Below are 13003 nucleotides of genomic sequence, written 5' to 3'. Positions count from 1 at the left end.
AGTCTGGGAAAGAAGAAAAACTGCCGAGTCTGTGATGAGGAACCTATTTCTTCTACCTGTAATAATCTCCCTCTCCTCATTACATATAAACCTTTTGCTTTCCTGGCAGATCACATCTCCCATCTCAGGAATCAACGGGGACATCCGGGCCAAGAAAATTGCTAACATTGCTGATGTATGTGAATCCATGAAGGAACAGCTTTTGGTGCTGGTGGAATGGGCCAAGTACATCCCTGCCTTCTGTGAACTGCCCCTGGATGATCAGGTAGAGTCCTTAGAATGATACTGTCTGTGTTCAGGTATCCCAGAAAGTAGCATGGGGTGCATCAGAACATCTTTGGGTTGGAGGAGGTATCACTGCCATCTGAGGTGCTTGGGGAGCCCAGCCATACTCTGTGGATACATGGTGACCACCTGGAGTTTGCCTCCTAGAAATGTCATGGGGTCTACTTTCTGGTCTCAATTCCTTCATTTTATATAAGGGAAATTAAGGTTGATTAAGAAGAAGTGATTTGCCAAACATCATACATCAAATTAATCACAGATCTGAGTCAAGAATCCAGGTCTCTTTACCTCCCTATTACCTACCTACTCTGCTTGTGCTTCCTCTTAGCTATTCAGGCCTGTGTAGCAGTTTCCCACCTAAGCCTATGAACCTCTTTCCCTCTCATCCCTACTCAGGTGCCCCTCTATTTTAAAAGGCACTGGCAAATTTATTGTTAACACTGAAAGTGTCACTAACTGATAAAGCTTAATTGTTCTCCCTCCCAGTGTTACTGCAATTATCTCACTGTGACATTCTGAAGGAATGAAAAAGGGTAGAATTCCAGTGTCAGATTGGTTTGGGGGACAAGGGAGGCCTTGGCCTGGATACCTCAAATAATAACTGCATGTGAGGCTAAGACACGCTAGAGCTGGACCAGATGAAGAGGTAACTTGTCCTGCTTTCCATATATCAAATAGTTCCAGGAAATAGTGGAAAGAGCATGAGTTTGCAGTTCAAGCACTGAAGTTTTATTTATTATCTGTAAGGCATAAAGAAGTCCCTTCTTTTCCAGGGACTCAGTCTTCCCACCTATAGAACGTGAGGGGATAGACTCAATGAATATTAAGATATTCTGCACCTGTGAACTCATTCTTCACAGATTGAACTGAGCTGGGATTCTGGCAGGGCACCAGTTCTTTGCCCTCCTACCCAGAGAGGAACTCATTCTTCTCCAACTGCTTGAGCTGTTCCTCCCTCCACCCCCCATGCCAGGCCTGGGTCCATGCATTAATGTTTAATCACTGCTGTTCCTCCCCAGGGGTCTCAGTGGGTTTAGAGACACTATTCAACCAACCAATTGTTAACCTCCATTTTTCACCTAAACCTTGGAACTACTCCCGGGCAGGGGCTCAGAACATTCTCCAGGGGCAGTGATGGGTGGCAGATAACAAGGGGAATAATTAACCCCCAGCCCCCAGGGATGGCTTCTTTCTCATGCCAAAATGGTGGCCACCACAAGAGGCCAAGATGGCCTTGGGAAATAGCTAAATTGGGCTGCCCTTGGTATATGAGAAACAATCGAAGGAGAGCCTTGCTGGTTGGGTCATATAGAATACCTTCTGTTACAAGGCAGATAAAAAGGAGAAGTGCCCTGGATACCCACAACAAGTTTATTTCCATAAATAGCTGTATTTGATTTTGATCAAATCTCTTGTCCACTGGACCTTAGTTTTTCCATCTCTAAAAAGACAACCGGACTAAATAATCTCTAAGGTCCATTCCATCAGGACCTAACATTCAGTGTTCTATGTCTTAAGGCTTGTTCTGATTCAGAATATCTAATTCTTAGACACAGAGAATTTGAACTGCTCTTGTCTCTTGGATTCAGAGTTAGAAGATTGGGTTCAAGTCCAAGCTTTACCATTAATTTGCTGTTCCAACTTGGTTGGGCAGATGATCTCCCCAAGACTCAATTTCTTCTTCTATAAAATGGTTACTTTAATTCCTGCTCTGATGAACTCCATAGGGATGATGGGATGATTCAGTGAAGTAAATGGATAGAAGAGTGCTTTATAAACAGTAAAATCCTGTAGAATGGGAATGCATGGCTGTTGCAGAACTGATAAGGCCAGTGTTACGCGGCAGAGAGCAGCTGTGAAACTCTAGAAAGCTCACAGGACTAGTTAACAGCAGTGCTAGGGTAAGAAGCTTCCAAATTCTAGTGACTTGGCAACCTCCTTGGGCCACAAGCTTCCCTATATAGGACTTCCTGAAGTAGAGGAAGAAGAGCAGGGAAGAAAACTAATTTTCAGACAAGGAATCTACTCCTTTCAATTGGGAGGAAAATGGAATGGCAGGCCTGGGAGGATTGTCTCCTAGGAAGCTGTTGGTTACCTCTTTCCCCATCCCTAAAGAAAGAGCCTGACTGATGAGAGACCATTACTTATTGTCCCTGTCCCATAAACATGATTTTCGTCTCACAATGGTCACCAACTGTCCGGTATTTTTACCAGCCTTCCCAATGATGCACAGCTTATATATATAATTGGAACAGCAATAATGACCAGCACTTTATACTGCCTTAGTAGTCTGTGTAACACAGGTCAAAGAACAGACCAGCCAGCCAGATTGCTTGGTTTCTTTGGGTCTCAGTTACCTCATCTGTAAAATAAAAAGAGTTCTCCTAGGTCACTCTAAACTTATATTCTATGACCTCATTCCTTGAGTTCATGTAGGATGTTGACTCTTCTTTCTGTTGGCTTTCAGGTGGCCCTGCTTAGGGCTCATGCTGGGGAGCACTTGCTGCTGGGGGCCACCAAACGGTCCATGGTCTTCAAAGACGTATTGCTGTTAGGTGAGTGCTCTGGCTTTTGACCAACTGACCTGGAAGGGAACTCCAAACTAGGGCCATGGGGCAAAGGGTGTGACATGTGTTTTCTGCTTTGAATGGGGAAGAGTTATTGAGGAATGAAAAGTAGAGAATCTTGAATCTCTTAGCAGAGTCTTTCCTTCCTCCAAAGTATCAAATCCATGACTTTGGTCTATTGAAAAGACCTTTCTTTAGATATAACTTTTTAGGGCATCGTACAATAGAGCCATGGACTCAGCATCTACCTCAGTTTCCTATTTGCAAAATGGAAATAAGTGAGTCTGTTCAGTAGAGTGGAAAGAGCACTGGGTTTGGTGTCAGGAGGTCTGAGTCTGCCAGTCACTCCTCTTGCCTTTCTGATTCCTAGTGTCTACAAAATAAGCAGGCTGGACAAGATCTCTTAGGTTCTTTCTAAGGACTTTAAATGGATGGATGACCACATGTTTCCTGCCCTGCTAGCCTCGTGGGCTGTTGGGAGGATCATAAAAGGTTATGTCGAAAAAACAATTCTGCCACTACAGAGCACTATTTATGTATATGTGTGTGTACCAGCTATTGTTATTAGAATGGGAACGTGTTATTTTCAATGCTTGCCATGTATACGTATCCATGCATATGTATGTGTTATATATGCACATGTATGTATACACTTAATGTGCATGCATGCACTCACATACATAGATGTATATGCGTGTACATTGAGTATAGGCATGCACAGGTGTGTACGCATATGGATATGATTGTGTGGTGCACATGTGTATATTCGGTCCAGTTATGTGCACAGATGTGCTGTATAGATGCATGAAAGACATGAATGATGTGTGTGCATTGTGTGTTATGTGCACGGTGCACACGTGTGTATGCAGGTGAGCACAATTAATGCATGTGCACTGTGTGTGCGTATGCACGTTAGTACTGCGGATGTTCACTGAACTGACTGGACTCCTGTGGCTTCTCCCCCATGCGTTCAGGCAATGATTACATCGTCCCACGACACTGCCCCGAACTGGTGGAAATGAGCCGTGTGGCGGTCCGCATTCTGGACGAGCTGGTGCAGCCCTTCCAGGAACTCCAGATCGATGACAATGAATACGCCTGTCTGAAGGCCATCATCTTCTTTGACCCAGGTACTGGAAATCAAGCAGAGCCCCCAGTTCTCTGGCTTGGTGGGATCCAGTTGATGAGGTTTAGGTTTGAGATACCCAAATGAAATTAGGGTTTCTAGTGGTCAGGGAGTTAAATGAGGTCTAGTGGCATATTTGGGGTTCAGGAAACCAGATGGAGGGGTTTGGCTCCCCTGCACCCCCTCAGGATTCGGCGCAAGGGTAGGGAGTTTTGGGAACTCCCTTCTGGTGGCACAGAAGTTCTCTGTAAAGGAATTTAGAGGCCTGAAAACCTAGATTGATAAAAGAGGTTTGTTATGGGGATTGGAAGTAAGGTTTTAAAGTCTAGTTAAGGAAATAGGTGAGGGTAAAGAGAAGGGGCACTGGAAACTGTATTCCAATGGGCAGAGGCCCTTGGGGTGCCAAGCATGGAGCTGGCATGTTTGGAACCTCTGCAAAGAGAGGGTTTTAGTTTGGCTCTTTTATAATAGGGGGTTCATGGGTGGAGTCCCAGATTGGCTCAGATCCGGCTGGGACTAGAACAAGCTGGATCTCCTTTTGGAATTCAAAGGGATCCTTTTGACCAGGATTTGTGAATCAAAGGAGGGGCTGGGAGTAATCTCAATCAGAAAGGAATAAATCAATCTGAAAGGACTAGTTTTTTTAAGGGACCACAACCTGCTCCATTCCCCCTCAAGCCTCAAAATTCATTTAAGAGAAAAAAAAAGGACTTGGGGCAGGGTCTCTTATTGAGGCAGAGTTGATTCTCTCCTTCAAGGATTTTCAAAGTTTTGGGGTCCCCTCTTCACAATCTCATCAGCTGTAGCCTGAGGGGCTCTCATTCCCAGATGTTCCATCCTGGGACCCGTCTTCCTAGGAAGCAGCTGGATAGCCCAGGGAAGTCAGGTCTCCCCCAAGGCCCGGGGCTGCAGGCTTGGCCCCCCTCGATGGACCACAAGACAATCATATGACGGAGTCATAGGTTCCCCACTGGGCTCGGCTAGACCTGGCTGTCCAATCTAACTCTCCCTGTTTTACAGCTGAGGAAACTGAGGTGAAATTGAGGTCCTCAGACTCCAAAAGTCTTTCCAGCATGCTACACTCTTTTTGTTTATTTGTTTTTCCCTGAGGCATTTGGGGTTAAGTGACTTGCCCAAGGTCACACAGCCAGGAAGTGTTAAATGTCTGAGGTGGGATTGGAACTCAGCTCCTCCTGACTCCGGGCTGGGTCCACCCACTGCGCCTCCTAGCGGCCCCCATGCTATACTTTTTCGAAGATAACAGGCTGCGAAGGCCTTTAGGTATCAGTGTGTTGATCCTTGCGCCCTCCCCCGTCCCCAGGTTATCCCAGTTTGCAGTTCCCCTGTTGTTTCCCTCAGTAGGACTGGAGTATCTAGAACGCAGGAACTGCCCGTTCCCTCTCCTCGCTCCGGGCCACTTGGCTCGGGCCGGGACAGGCAGCCCTGAGTGACCTCCCGAAGGCGGCGGCCTCCTCTCCCCCTGCTTCTGCCCAGCACAGGCAGGGCCGGCCCGTGGGCGCACACTGAGGAGCGCTGGCCGGTGCCCTGGTGGTGGGGCGAGGCCCGTGGGCGCAGACTGAGGAGCGCTGGTCGGTGCCCTGGTGGTGGGGCGAGGTCCGCGGGCGCAGACTGAGGAGCGCTGGTCGGTGCCCTGGTGGTGGGGCGGGGCCCGCGGGCGCACACTGAGGAGCGCTGGTCGGTGCCCTGGTGGTGGGGCGAGGTCCGCGGGCGCAGACTGAGGAGCGCTGGTCGGTGCCCTGGTGGTGGGGCGGGGCCCGCGGGCGCACACTGAGGAGCGCTGGTCGGTGCCCTGGTGGTGGGGCGGGGCCCGCGGGCGCAGACTGAGGAGCGCTGGTCGGTGCCCTGGTGGGCGGGGAGGGACCCGCGGGCGCAGACTGAGGAGCGCTGGTCGGTGCCCTGGTGGTGGGGCAAGGCCCGTGGGCGCACACTGAGGAGCGCTGGTCGGTTCCCGGGTGGGCGGGGCGGGGCGGGGCCCGTGGGCGCACACTGAGGAGCGCTGGCCGGTTCCCGAGTGGGCGGGGCGGGGCCCGTGGGCGCAGACTGAGGAGCGCTGGTCGGTGCCCTGGTGGTGGGGCGGGGCCCGCGGGCGCAGACTGAGGAGCGCTGGCCGGTGCCCTGGTGGTGGGGCGGGGCCCGCGGGCGCAGACTGAGGAGCGCTGGTCGGTGCCCTGGTGGTGGGGCGGGGTCCGCGGGCGCAGAGTGAGGAGCGCTGGTTGGTGCCCGGGTGGGCAGGGAGGGACCCGCGGGCGCAGACTGAGGAGCGCTGGCCGGTGCCCTGGTGGGCGGGGAGGGACCCGCGGGCGCAGACTGAGGAGCGCTGGTCGGTGCCCGGGTGGGCAGGGAGGGACCCGCGGGCGCAGACTGAGGAGCGCTGGCCGGTGCCCGGGTGGGCAGGGAGGGACCCGCGGGCGCAGACTGAGGAGCGCTGGCCGGTGCCCGGGTGGGCAGGGAGGGACCCGCGGGCGCAGACTGAGGAGCGCTGGCCGGTGCCCGGGTGGGCAGGGAGGGACCCGCGGGCGCAGACTGAGGAGCGCTGGCCGGTGCCCGGGTGGGCAGGGAGGGACCCGCGGGCGCAGACTGAGGAGCGCTGGCCGGTGCCCGGGTGGGCAGGGAGGGACCCGCGGGCGCAAACTGAGGAGAGTTGGTCGCGGGACCTGGGACTAGGGCGCCCGCTGGGGTAATGAGGAGGGCCCAGCCTGGGCTCTGATCGAGGCTCTGCTTTCGCCTCATGCATAACATTGTCTTCCTGGGTCTCTGTCATTTCATCTATAAAATGGTGGGAGCCCAAGGGAAAGCGCTGGGTTTGCAGCCAGTGACCCGGCTTCCAGCGCTGCCTCCGCCTCAGCGCCTGTTTGGCCTGGCCTCAAGGTCCGCCTTTGGAAACGGCGGGGATTAAAGCCGATAATTTCCCGAGAGCATTCTGGACCAGACAGTCTCTGTCCTGTGGCCCGCTCTCATCTGGGCTTCCCTCGGCCCCAGACTTCTTTCCCCCCCAAACCTCCCTTGCTTTCCTCCCTTGCCCACACAGATGCCAAGGGGCTGAGCGACCCTGGTAAAATCAAGCGGATGCGGTCACAGGTGCAGGTGAGCCTGGAGGACTACATCAATGACCGGCAGTACGACTCCCGGGGTCGCTTTGGGGAGCTGCTGCTGCTGCTGCCCACCCTGCAGAGCATCACCTGGCAGATGATCGAGCAGATACAGTTCATCAAACTCTTTGGTGTGACCAAGATCGACAACTTGCTGCAGGAGATGCTGCTGGGGGGTCTGTGCCAGTCGTCTCCCGACTTCACCCACCACCTGGGGTGGAGGGGGGGGGGCTTAGCTCTTGAGGTCCTCATTCAATCCATAAGGGCAGGGCACTGGCCCCAGCTGTCCCCACTCCAAGTGGGACTGGGGGGCTTGCAGATTTAGAATTCAGATGTTAGAGCACAGGTCAGAGCTGGGAGGGCCCTTAGAACACAGAATGTCAAAGCTGAGAGGAAGCTTAGAACATGAAATGTCAGAGCTGGGAGGGAGCTTAGAACACAGGAGTCAGAGCTGGGAGGGCCCTTAGAACCCAGGAGTGAGAGCTGGGAGGGAGCTTAGAACCCAGGAGGTCAGAGCTGGGGGGGCCCTTAGAACACAGAATGTCAGATCTGGGAGGGCCCTTAGAACACAGGAGGTCAGAACTGGGAGGGCCCTTAGAACACAGGAGGTCAGAGCTGGGAAGGCCTTTAGAACATAGGAGTGAGAGCTGGGAGGGAGCTTAGAACCCAGGTCAGAGCTGGGAGGGCCCTTAGAACACAGAATGTCAAAGCTGAGAGGAAGCTTAGAACATGAAATGTCAGAGCTGGGAGGGAGCTTAGAACACAGGAGTCAGAGCTGGGAGGGCCCTTAGAACCCAGGAGTGAGAGCTGGGAGGGAGCTTAGAACCCAGGAGGTCAGAACTGGGAGGGCCCTTAGAACACAGGAGGTCAGAACTGGGAGGGCCCTTAGAACACAGGAGGTCAGAGCTGGGAAGGCCTTTAGAACATAGGAGGTCAGAGCTGGGAGGGCCCTTAGACCACAGAACATCAGAGCTGGGAAGGCCTTTAGAACATAGGAGGTCAGAGCTGGGTGGGCCCTTAGAACACAGAATGTCAGAGCTGGGAGGGCCCTTAGAACCCAGGAGTGAGAGCTGGGAGGGAGCTTAGAACCCAGGAGGTCAGAGCTGGAAGGGCCCTTAGAACCCAGAAGGTCAGAGCTGGGAGGGAGATTAGAACACAGGAGGTCAGAGCTGGGAGGGCCGTTAGAACCCAAGAGGTCGAGCTGGGAGGGCCCTTAGAACATAGAATATTATGTCTGGAAGAAATCTTAAGGATTATTTAATTCAAATCTCTCATTTAACTGAGGGAAAAGAAACCAGAGAGTGAAAGTACTCTTTAAGCTTCTTTAGCTAGACTAGTCTAGCTAAATGAGACTAGTCTCATTTTTATTTCTAGAATCCTAGTAGAAGACAATTAGGGCAGATATTAAGCTCCATCTCAGTAATCCAGCTCTTGTGACCTGCTATTCTTAGTTTTACTGTTTCCATCCTCAGGGTCTTCCAGCGAAGCACCCCACACTCACCACCCCTTGCACCCTCACTTGGTGCCAGAAAACATGGGCACTAATGTGATAGTCGCCAACACCATGCCTGCCCAGATCAGCAATGGACAGATGTGTGAGTGGCCCCGTCCTGGGTGGCGGACAGGTGGGCAGCCTGGGGCTCTTTGGGGGAAAGGGAGGGAGAAGGGAGGGAGGTCTCAAGAAGCTTGGTCCTGGGTTGGGGTCGGAGGCAGGGCCCTGCAAATTTGGATTTGTGGGAAAGGAGAATCTTTCTGCACTCATGGGATCCATTTCTCAAAACCAAGACTAGAATAAGATCGCAGCCTCTGACCTCTCAGAGAAGGAGGGTACACGCCCTCCCTAGCATTCCAGGCCACAAGGTAGTGGCTTAAAGACTTGCTGCTTTCCCCCCAAAAGGGCCGGTTTCTCCCAGGCCGTGTGCCACATGCTGACCGTATGCTTTGGTTCAGGACAGGAAGTCTGGCCCTCTTGCTCAGGCTGAAAGAACAGACAGTGATGTTGGGAGCAAAGAGGGGACGTCCTGGAATATAGGGAAAGGATTCCAGTCAGGAACTTACTGTCTTTCTGTTCCAACCCATTTAGCCACGAGTCCTGAGAGAATCTCAAATTTTAGAGCTGGAAAAATCTTTGGGCATAGAACATAGACTGTCAGAAGTAGAAAGAACCACAGAGACTGTCTCGTCCCTTGCCCTTAACATAGAGTTGAGGAAGCTGAGACCCAGGTCAAGGGGGTGGGAGTAGGCGAGTCAGTGCCCAAAGCAGGACTAGATCTTGGTCTTTTACACCTCGCTGCCTCCTGCGTACTCCTGTGTGCGCTTTCTTTTGTCTCTCAGGGACCCAGCGGTGGTCCCCCTCTGACTCACTGGGTGGTATTTGTCTCCTTGTCCTTCCAGCCACTCCTGAGACCCCACAGCCTTCTCCGCCGGCCAGCTCGGGGCCTGAGCCCTACAAGCTACTGCCAGGAGCCATCGCCACAGTGGTCAAGCCTCCTTCAGCCATCCCTCAGCCCACCATCACCAAGCAGGAGGTCATCTAACAGGGGGCTGGAGGGCTGGGAGAGGTCAGCCAGACACTTTCCTCCCCAGCCTGGCTCCGCCTGTCCCAGCCTCCAGAGGGTCCAGCTCCCCTCAGAACTCCTAGCACTCTTGGTGAAATAGGACAACAGTGGTCCTACCCTGGGACCGTAAAGGCACAATGAGGAGCCAGGGCTCAGACTGGGGGCTCCAGCTGCCGACTTACGTGCCTTCATGCAGTCTTTCTCCTCCTATTTTGGGGACATTGAGGGAGATTAGGAAGTCACCTTTGGGGGAGACTAGTTGTTTCTTGACACTTTCTCCCCACCCGACCAGTTTCCTCCTCTCCTGACTGCCCCAGATCCGCTGCCATCTCTTCTTCTTGGGATCTTTCTAGAACCACCAGTTAGGAATCCACCCTGCCTTCCCCTGTGGAGACTAAACACCCTGAGAGTCAGGGCCCTTTGGGGAGAGCATGGGCCAGGCCAGGACTCTCTCTGCCTACTCCCACTGCCATCCCAGTCCCAATATCCCCAAGAACTTTTATTCAAAAGAAAATTTCCTCTCCAGGCTGAAAAAGTCTCAGAGACTGAATTTGTGATAGTTCAATCATTTGACAAACTTTATGAAGCATCTGCTGGACCAAGCTCTGTGCCAAGCACTGTGTGGAACACAGACGAAGAAGACAGCCCCTATCCTTAAGGGGGGGGGGCTGGCTGAGAAGACAAGAAACAAAGACATAAAACAAATAGAGAACAATTCAAGACAATAAAAATGTAGTAGGAATCCAAGAGAAGGAAAAGATTCACTGTGGATTGGGGGTAGCTCATCGGGGCTTCACAGACAAGATTTGGGATTTGTGGAGACAAATGGGGAGATGTTTCCATTGGGGGGAAAGCCTGAACAATGGTACAGAGCTGGGAATCAGTCCCCTTTGCGGTGAGCCCAAGTGTATTCAGATACAGTAAGTCATGGTCTTAGGTAAGATGAGGCTAGTTGATGGAAAGCCTTGAAAGTTAATATAGATTTGATTTGTTCATGTTGTGGGCTCTTCAGCCACTGAGAGGGCAAGGGTTACTCTCAATTCAAAGGAGTTCTCAGGGCAATAAAGTCAATGATTTCTCCCTGCCATGCTTTTAAGCCCCTCATCATAGAGGACAAAAATTCGGTTTCCTTCTTGAATTCTGACTCATCCTAGGGCTAAATTAGCCTCAAATCCAGGCTGAAATCCCTAATTCTTTTCTGCCATCGCATTCTCTTTTCAGAGAATTCTGGGATGGTGAATCAGCAGGCTTGTCCTAAGAAGTCTCCTGGGGCTTCCACTCTCAGAAGTGGGAGGGAAAGTTCCTCTGCAGGTGCTGTAACAGGAGAGACACTTACAGGATCAAGCCCCTAGGAAGAGGCTATTGACTAGTCAGAACTAGAGAGAATTAAGTCCAAAACCAGAGATGAGTAGAAAGGTAATTTCTAAAGTGGTTCCCCCTTCTTTAAGGAACAGCCTTTCAAAGGATCTCAGAATGTCAGAACTGGAAGAGACCTTAGGGATGATGGATCATCAAGCCTAATTCCTTCCTCTTAGAGAGGAGCAAAGGCCCCAGACAGGCCCTTTGGGTTTGTTCAAGATCACACGGAGTTAGTGGCAGAACCCCCCTGCTTCAAAGACAACAAATCCTTGCAGTAGACTAGATTGCAAACAGAGGTAGCCCCAACTCAGCTCTGAAATTTTCAGGTTCTTCTGCCTTCTTGGGGCTGCATCCTCCTTTCAGCTCGACCCTTCAAGAATCTTGAAAGGCACATGTTCTGCTGCTTTCTGCTCTCTAGGGAATGGACTCCAAGGTGCTTTCTATAGATAAGGCAGTTTGAGGGAAGTTCTGTCTACCATTTGGTCCACAAATGCCAACATTAAATCTTCATGCCTTTGGATTTTTTGTATCTTCCAGAGCCACTTCTTAAACTCCAAGGCTTGGAAAGAGAGGAGGGAGCATACCAAACACCAGTTCTAACAAACAATAATTTGCTGCATATGGAAAAGTCCCAGGTTGGGTAGAATCTCCTGGTGAAGACTAACCCTCATTATCTCCAGTCTTTACACTTCTTCCCTCCCCCAAGCTTCCTGAGTTCCACACTGGGAAAGGAAAATGTCAAGTAAAGGTGGATGATTGCCTTGGTTTATAATTCCCTTGGTTACTGTTCTCTCTAGGACCAAATTTGGACAAATATTCCTGGGTATGGTCTGATGTGGCTGGGCATTTGAATCTCTTTGGGTTTGGAAGTGAATATATTTCTATATATGTGGGGAAAGAAGATTCAATAACAACTGAAGTCATCTTAGGGAGAGGAGATAAGGTAGAATCCAAGCTGCCACCATTCCCCTCAAACCTGATCAATTGGCTTTCTTGCCATTGTGGGTCTAGGACAAGAGGACATTGCCTCTCCTGTGGCTGTCCTAATCTCAGGATTCTTAAGAGGTGGAGTGGAAAACTCTTTGGCACTTCCCAAGCGGGATTGCACACCAGGGTTTCTACCATTCCCCACTTTCCTGGTATGACCTTAGTGGCCCTCTCAGAAGGGTACTTCTGGAAGTCAAGGGAGTGAGAGGCAATATGAAAGTTGGCAAGATTGTAATGGCAAAACCAATCATGTTTGCTAAATTATTCTGTGATTTGCCCTTGATCAACTCTAATTGTATAATTTCAAATAATTCCAAACCGCAGGGTCACTGCAATATTCCAGTCATTAAGGTATTTTCCTTTCGAATTTCCTCAAAAAATTTCTAGGGGAGAGAATGGGGGCTTGAGAAACACTGATGGGCTAGTACCAAACCTTCCCAACCATTCCCACTGCCATCATTGCCAACCAGTCGGGAAAGAACATTTCTTAGCTCTAGTTTGTATTTCTTAAAAAAAATGTTTTTTAAGCTTCAAAATAAATACCAAGGATATTTTCTAACTCATCCTAGATGAACGGTTTTCCCTTCTTTCTCATAAACTCATAGAACATTAGATTTGGAAGGTACCCTAGAACATAGAATAAATAGAACAAATATCACAGAATGGCAGAGTGGGAGGAACCGTAGAACAGAGACTATTAAGAGTCAGAGGATACATCTAATTCAATCCCTTTATTTTACAAATGAAACTTACAAAAGTGTGATTTGCCCAGAGTTGTACAATAAATTAGAAGCAAACCTGAAACTAGAATCATACAGTCTTGTAGTCAGAGGATACTTCTTAGGTCATCCAGTTTAATCTCTCACTTAGTTTAGAACCATTAGCTTTTCCACTAAGGGATCACCCAAATTCTGCTCAAACACTGTGAATGATGGGAAGCTTACTACTTATTGCACTATTTTGTTATATCATGGGTCAACTATTATTCTTAGTTCTTCCTGAAAATGAGCT

The 13003-nt window shown here is 50.5% G+C and overlaps 1 protein-coding gene across 3 annotated transcripts in view; it reads left to right on the top strand.

Annotated features, from left to right (window-relative positions):
* HNF4A (hepatocyte nuclear factor 4 alpha) overlaps positions 1-12555 on the top strand; it is a 74965-nt gene extending 62410 nt beyond the window's left edge. For 2 of the 3 annotated variants that reach the window (XM_051976508.1, XM_051976506.1), the window contains exons 5-10: positions 110-265; positions 2753-2840; positions 3827-3982; positions 7028-7264; positions 8561-8713; positions 9483-12555. In XM_051976508.1, coding sequence (XP_051832468.1) covers positions 110-265; positions 2753-2840; positions 3827-3982; positions 7028-7264; positions 8561-8713; positions 9483-9625 — 933 coding nt within the window. In that variant the 3' untranslated portion in view covers positions 9626-12555. The remainder of the gene's footprint in view (positions 1-109; positions 266-2752; positions 2841-3826; positions 3983-7027; positions 7265-8560; positions 8714-9482) is intronic. The other variant, XM_051976507.1, reaches the window with a different exon arrangement.
* Positions 12556-13003: the final 448 nt, after the last annotated feature.

The sequence above is a fragment of the Antechinus flavipes genome, chromosome 2 (assembly GCF_016432865.1).
Source record: "Antechinus flavipes isolate AdamAnt ecotype Samford, QLD, Australia chromosome 2, AdamAnt_v2, whole genome shotgun sequence".
Classification (NCBI taxonomy): Eukaryota; Metazoa; Chordata; class Mammalia; order Dasyuromorphia; family Dasyuridae; genus Antechinus; species Antechinus flavipes.
This window is presented reverse-complemented; position numbering and strand designations above follow the sequence as displayed.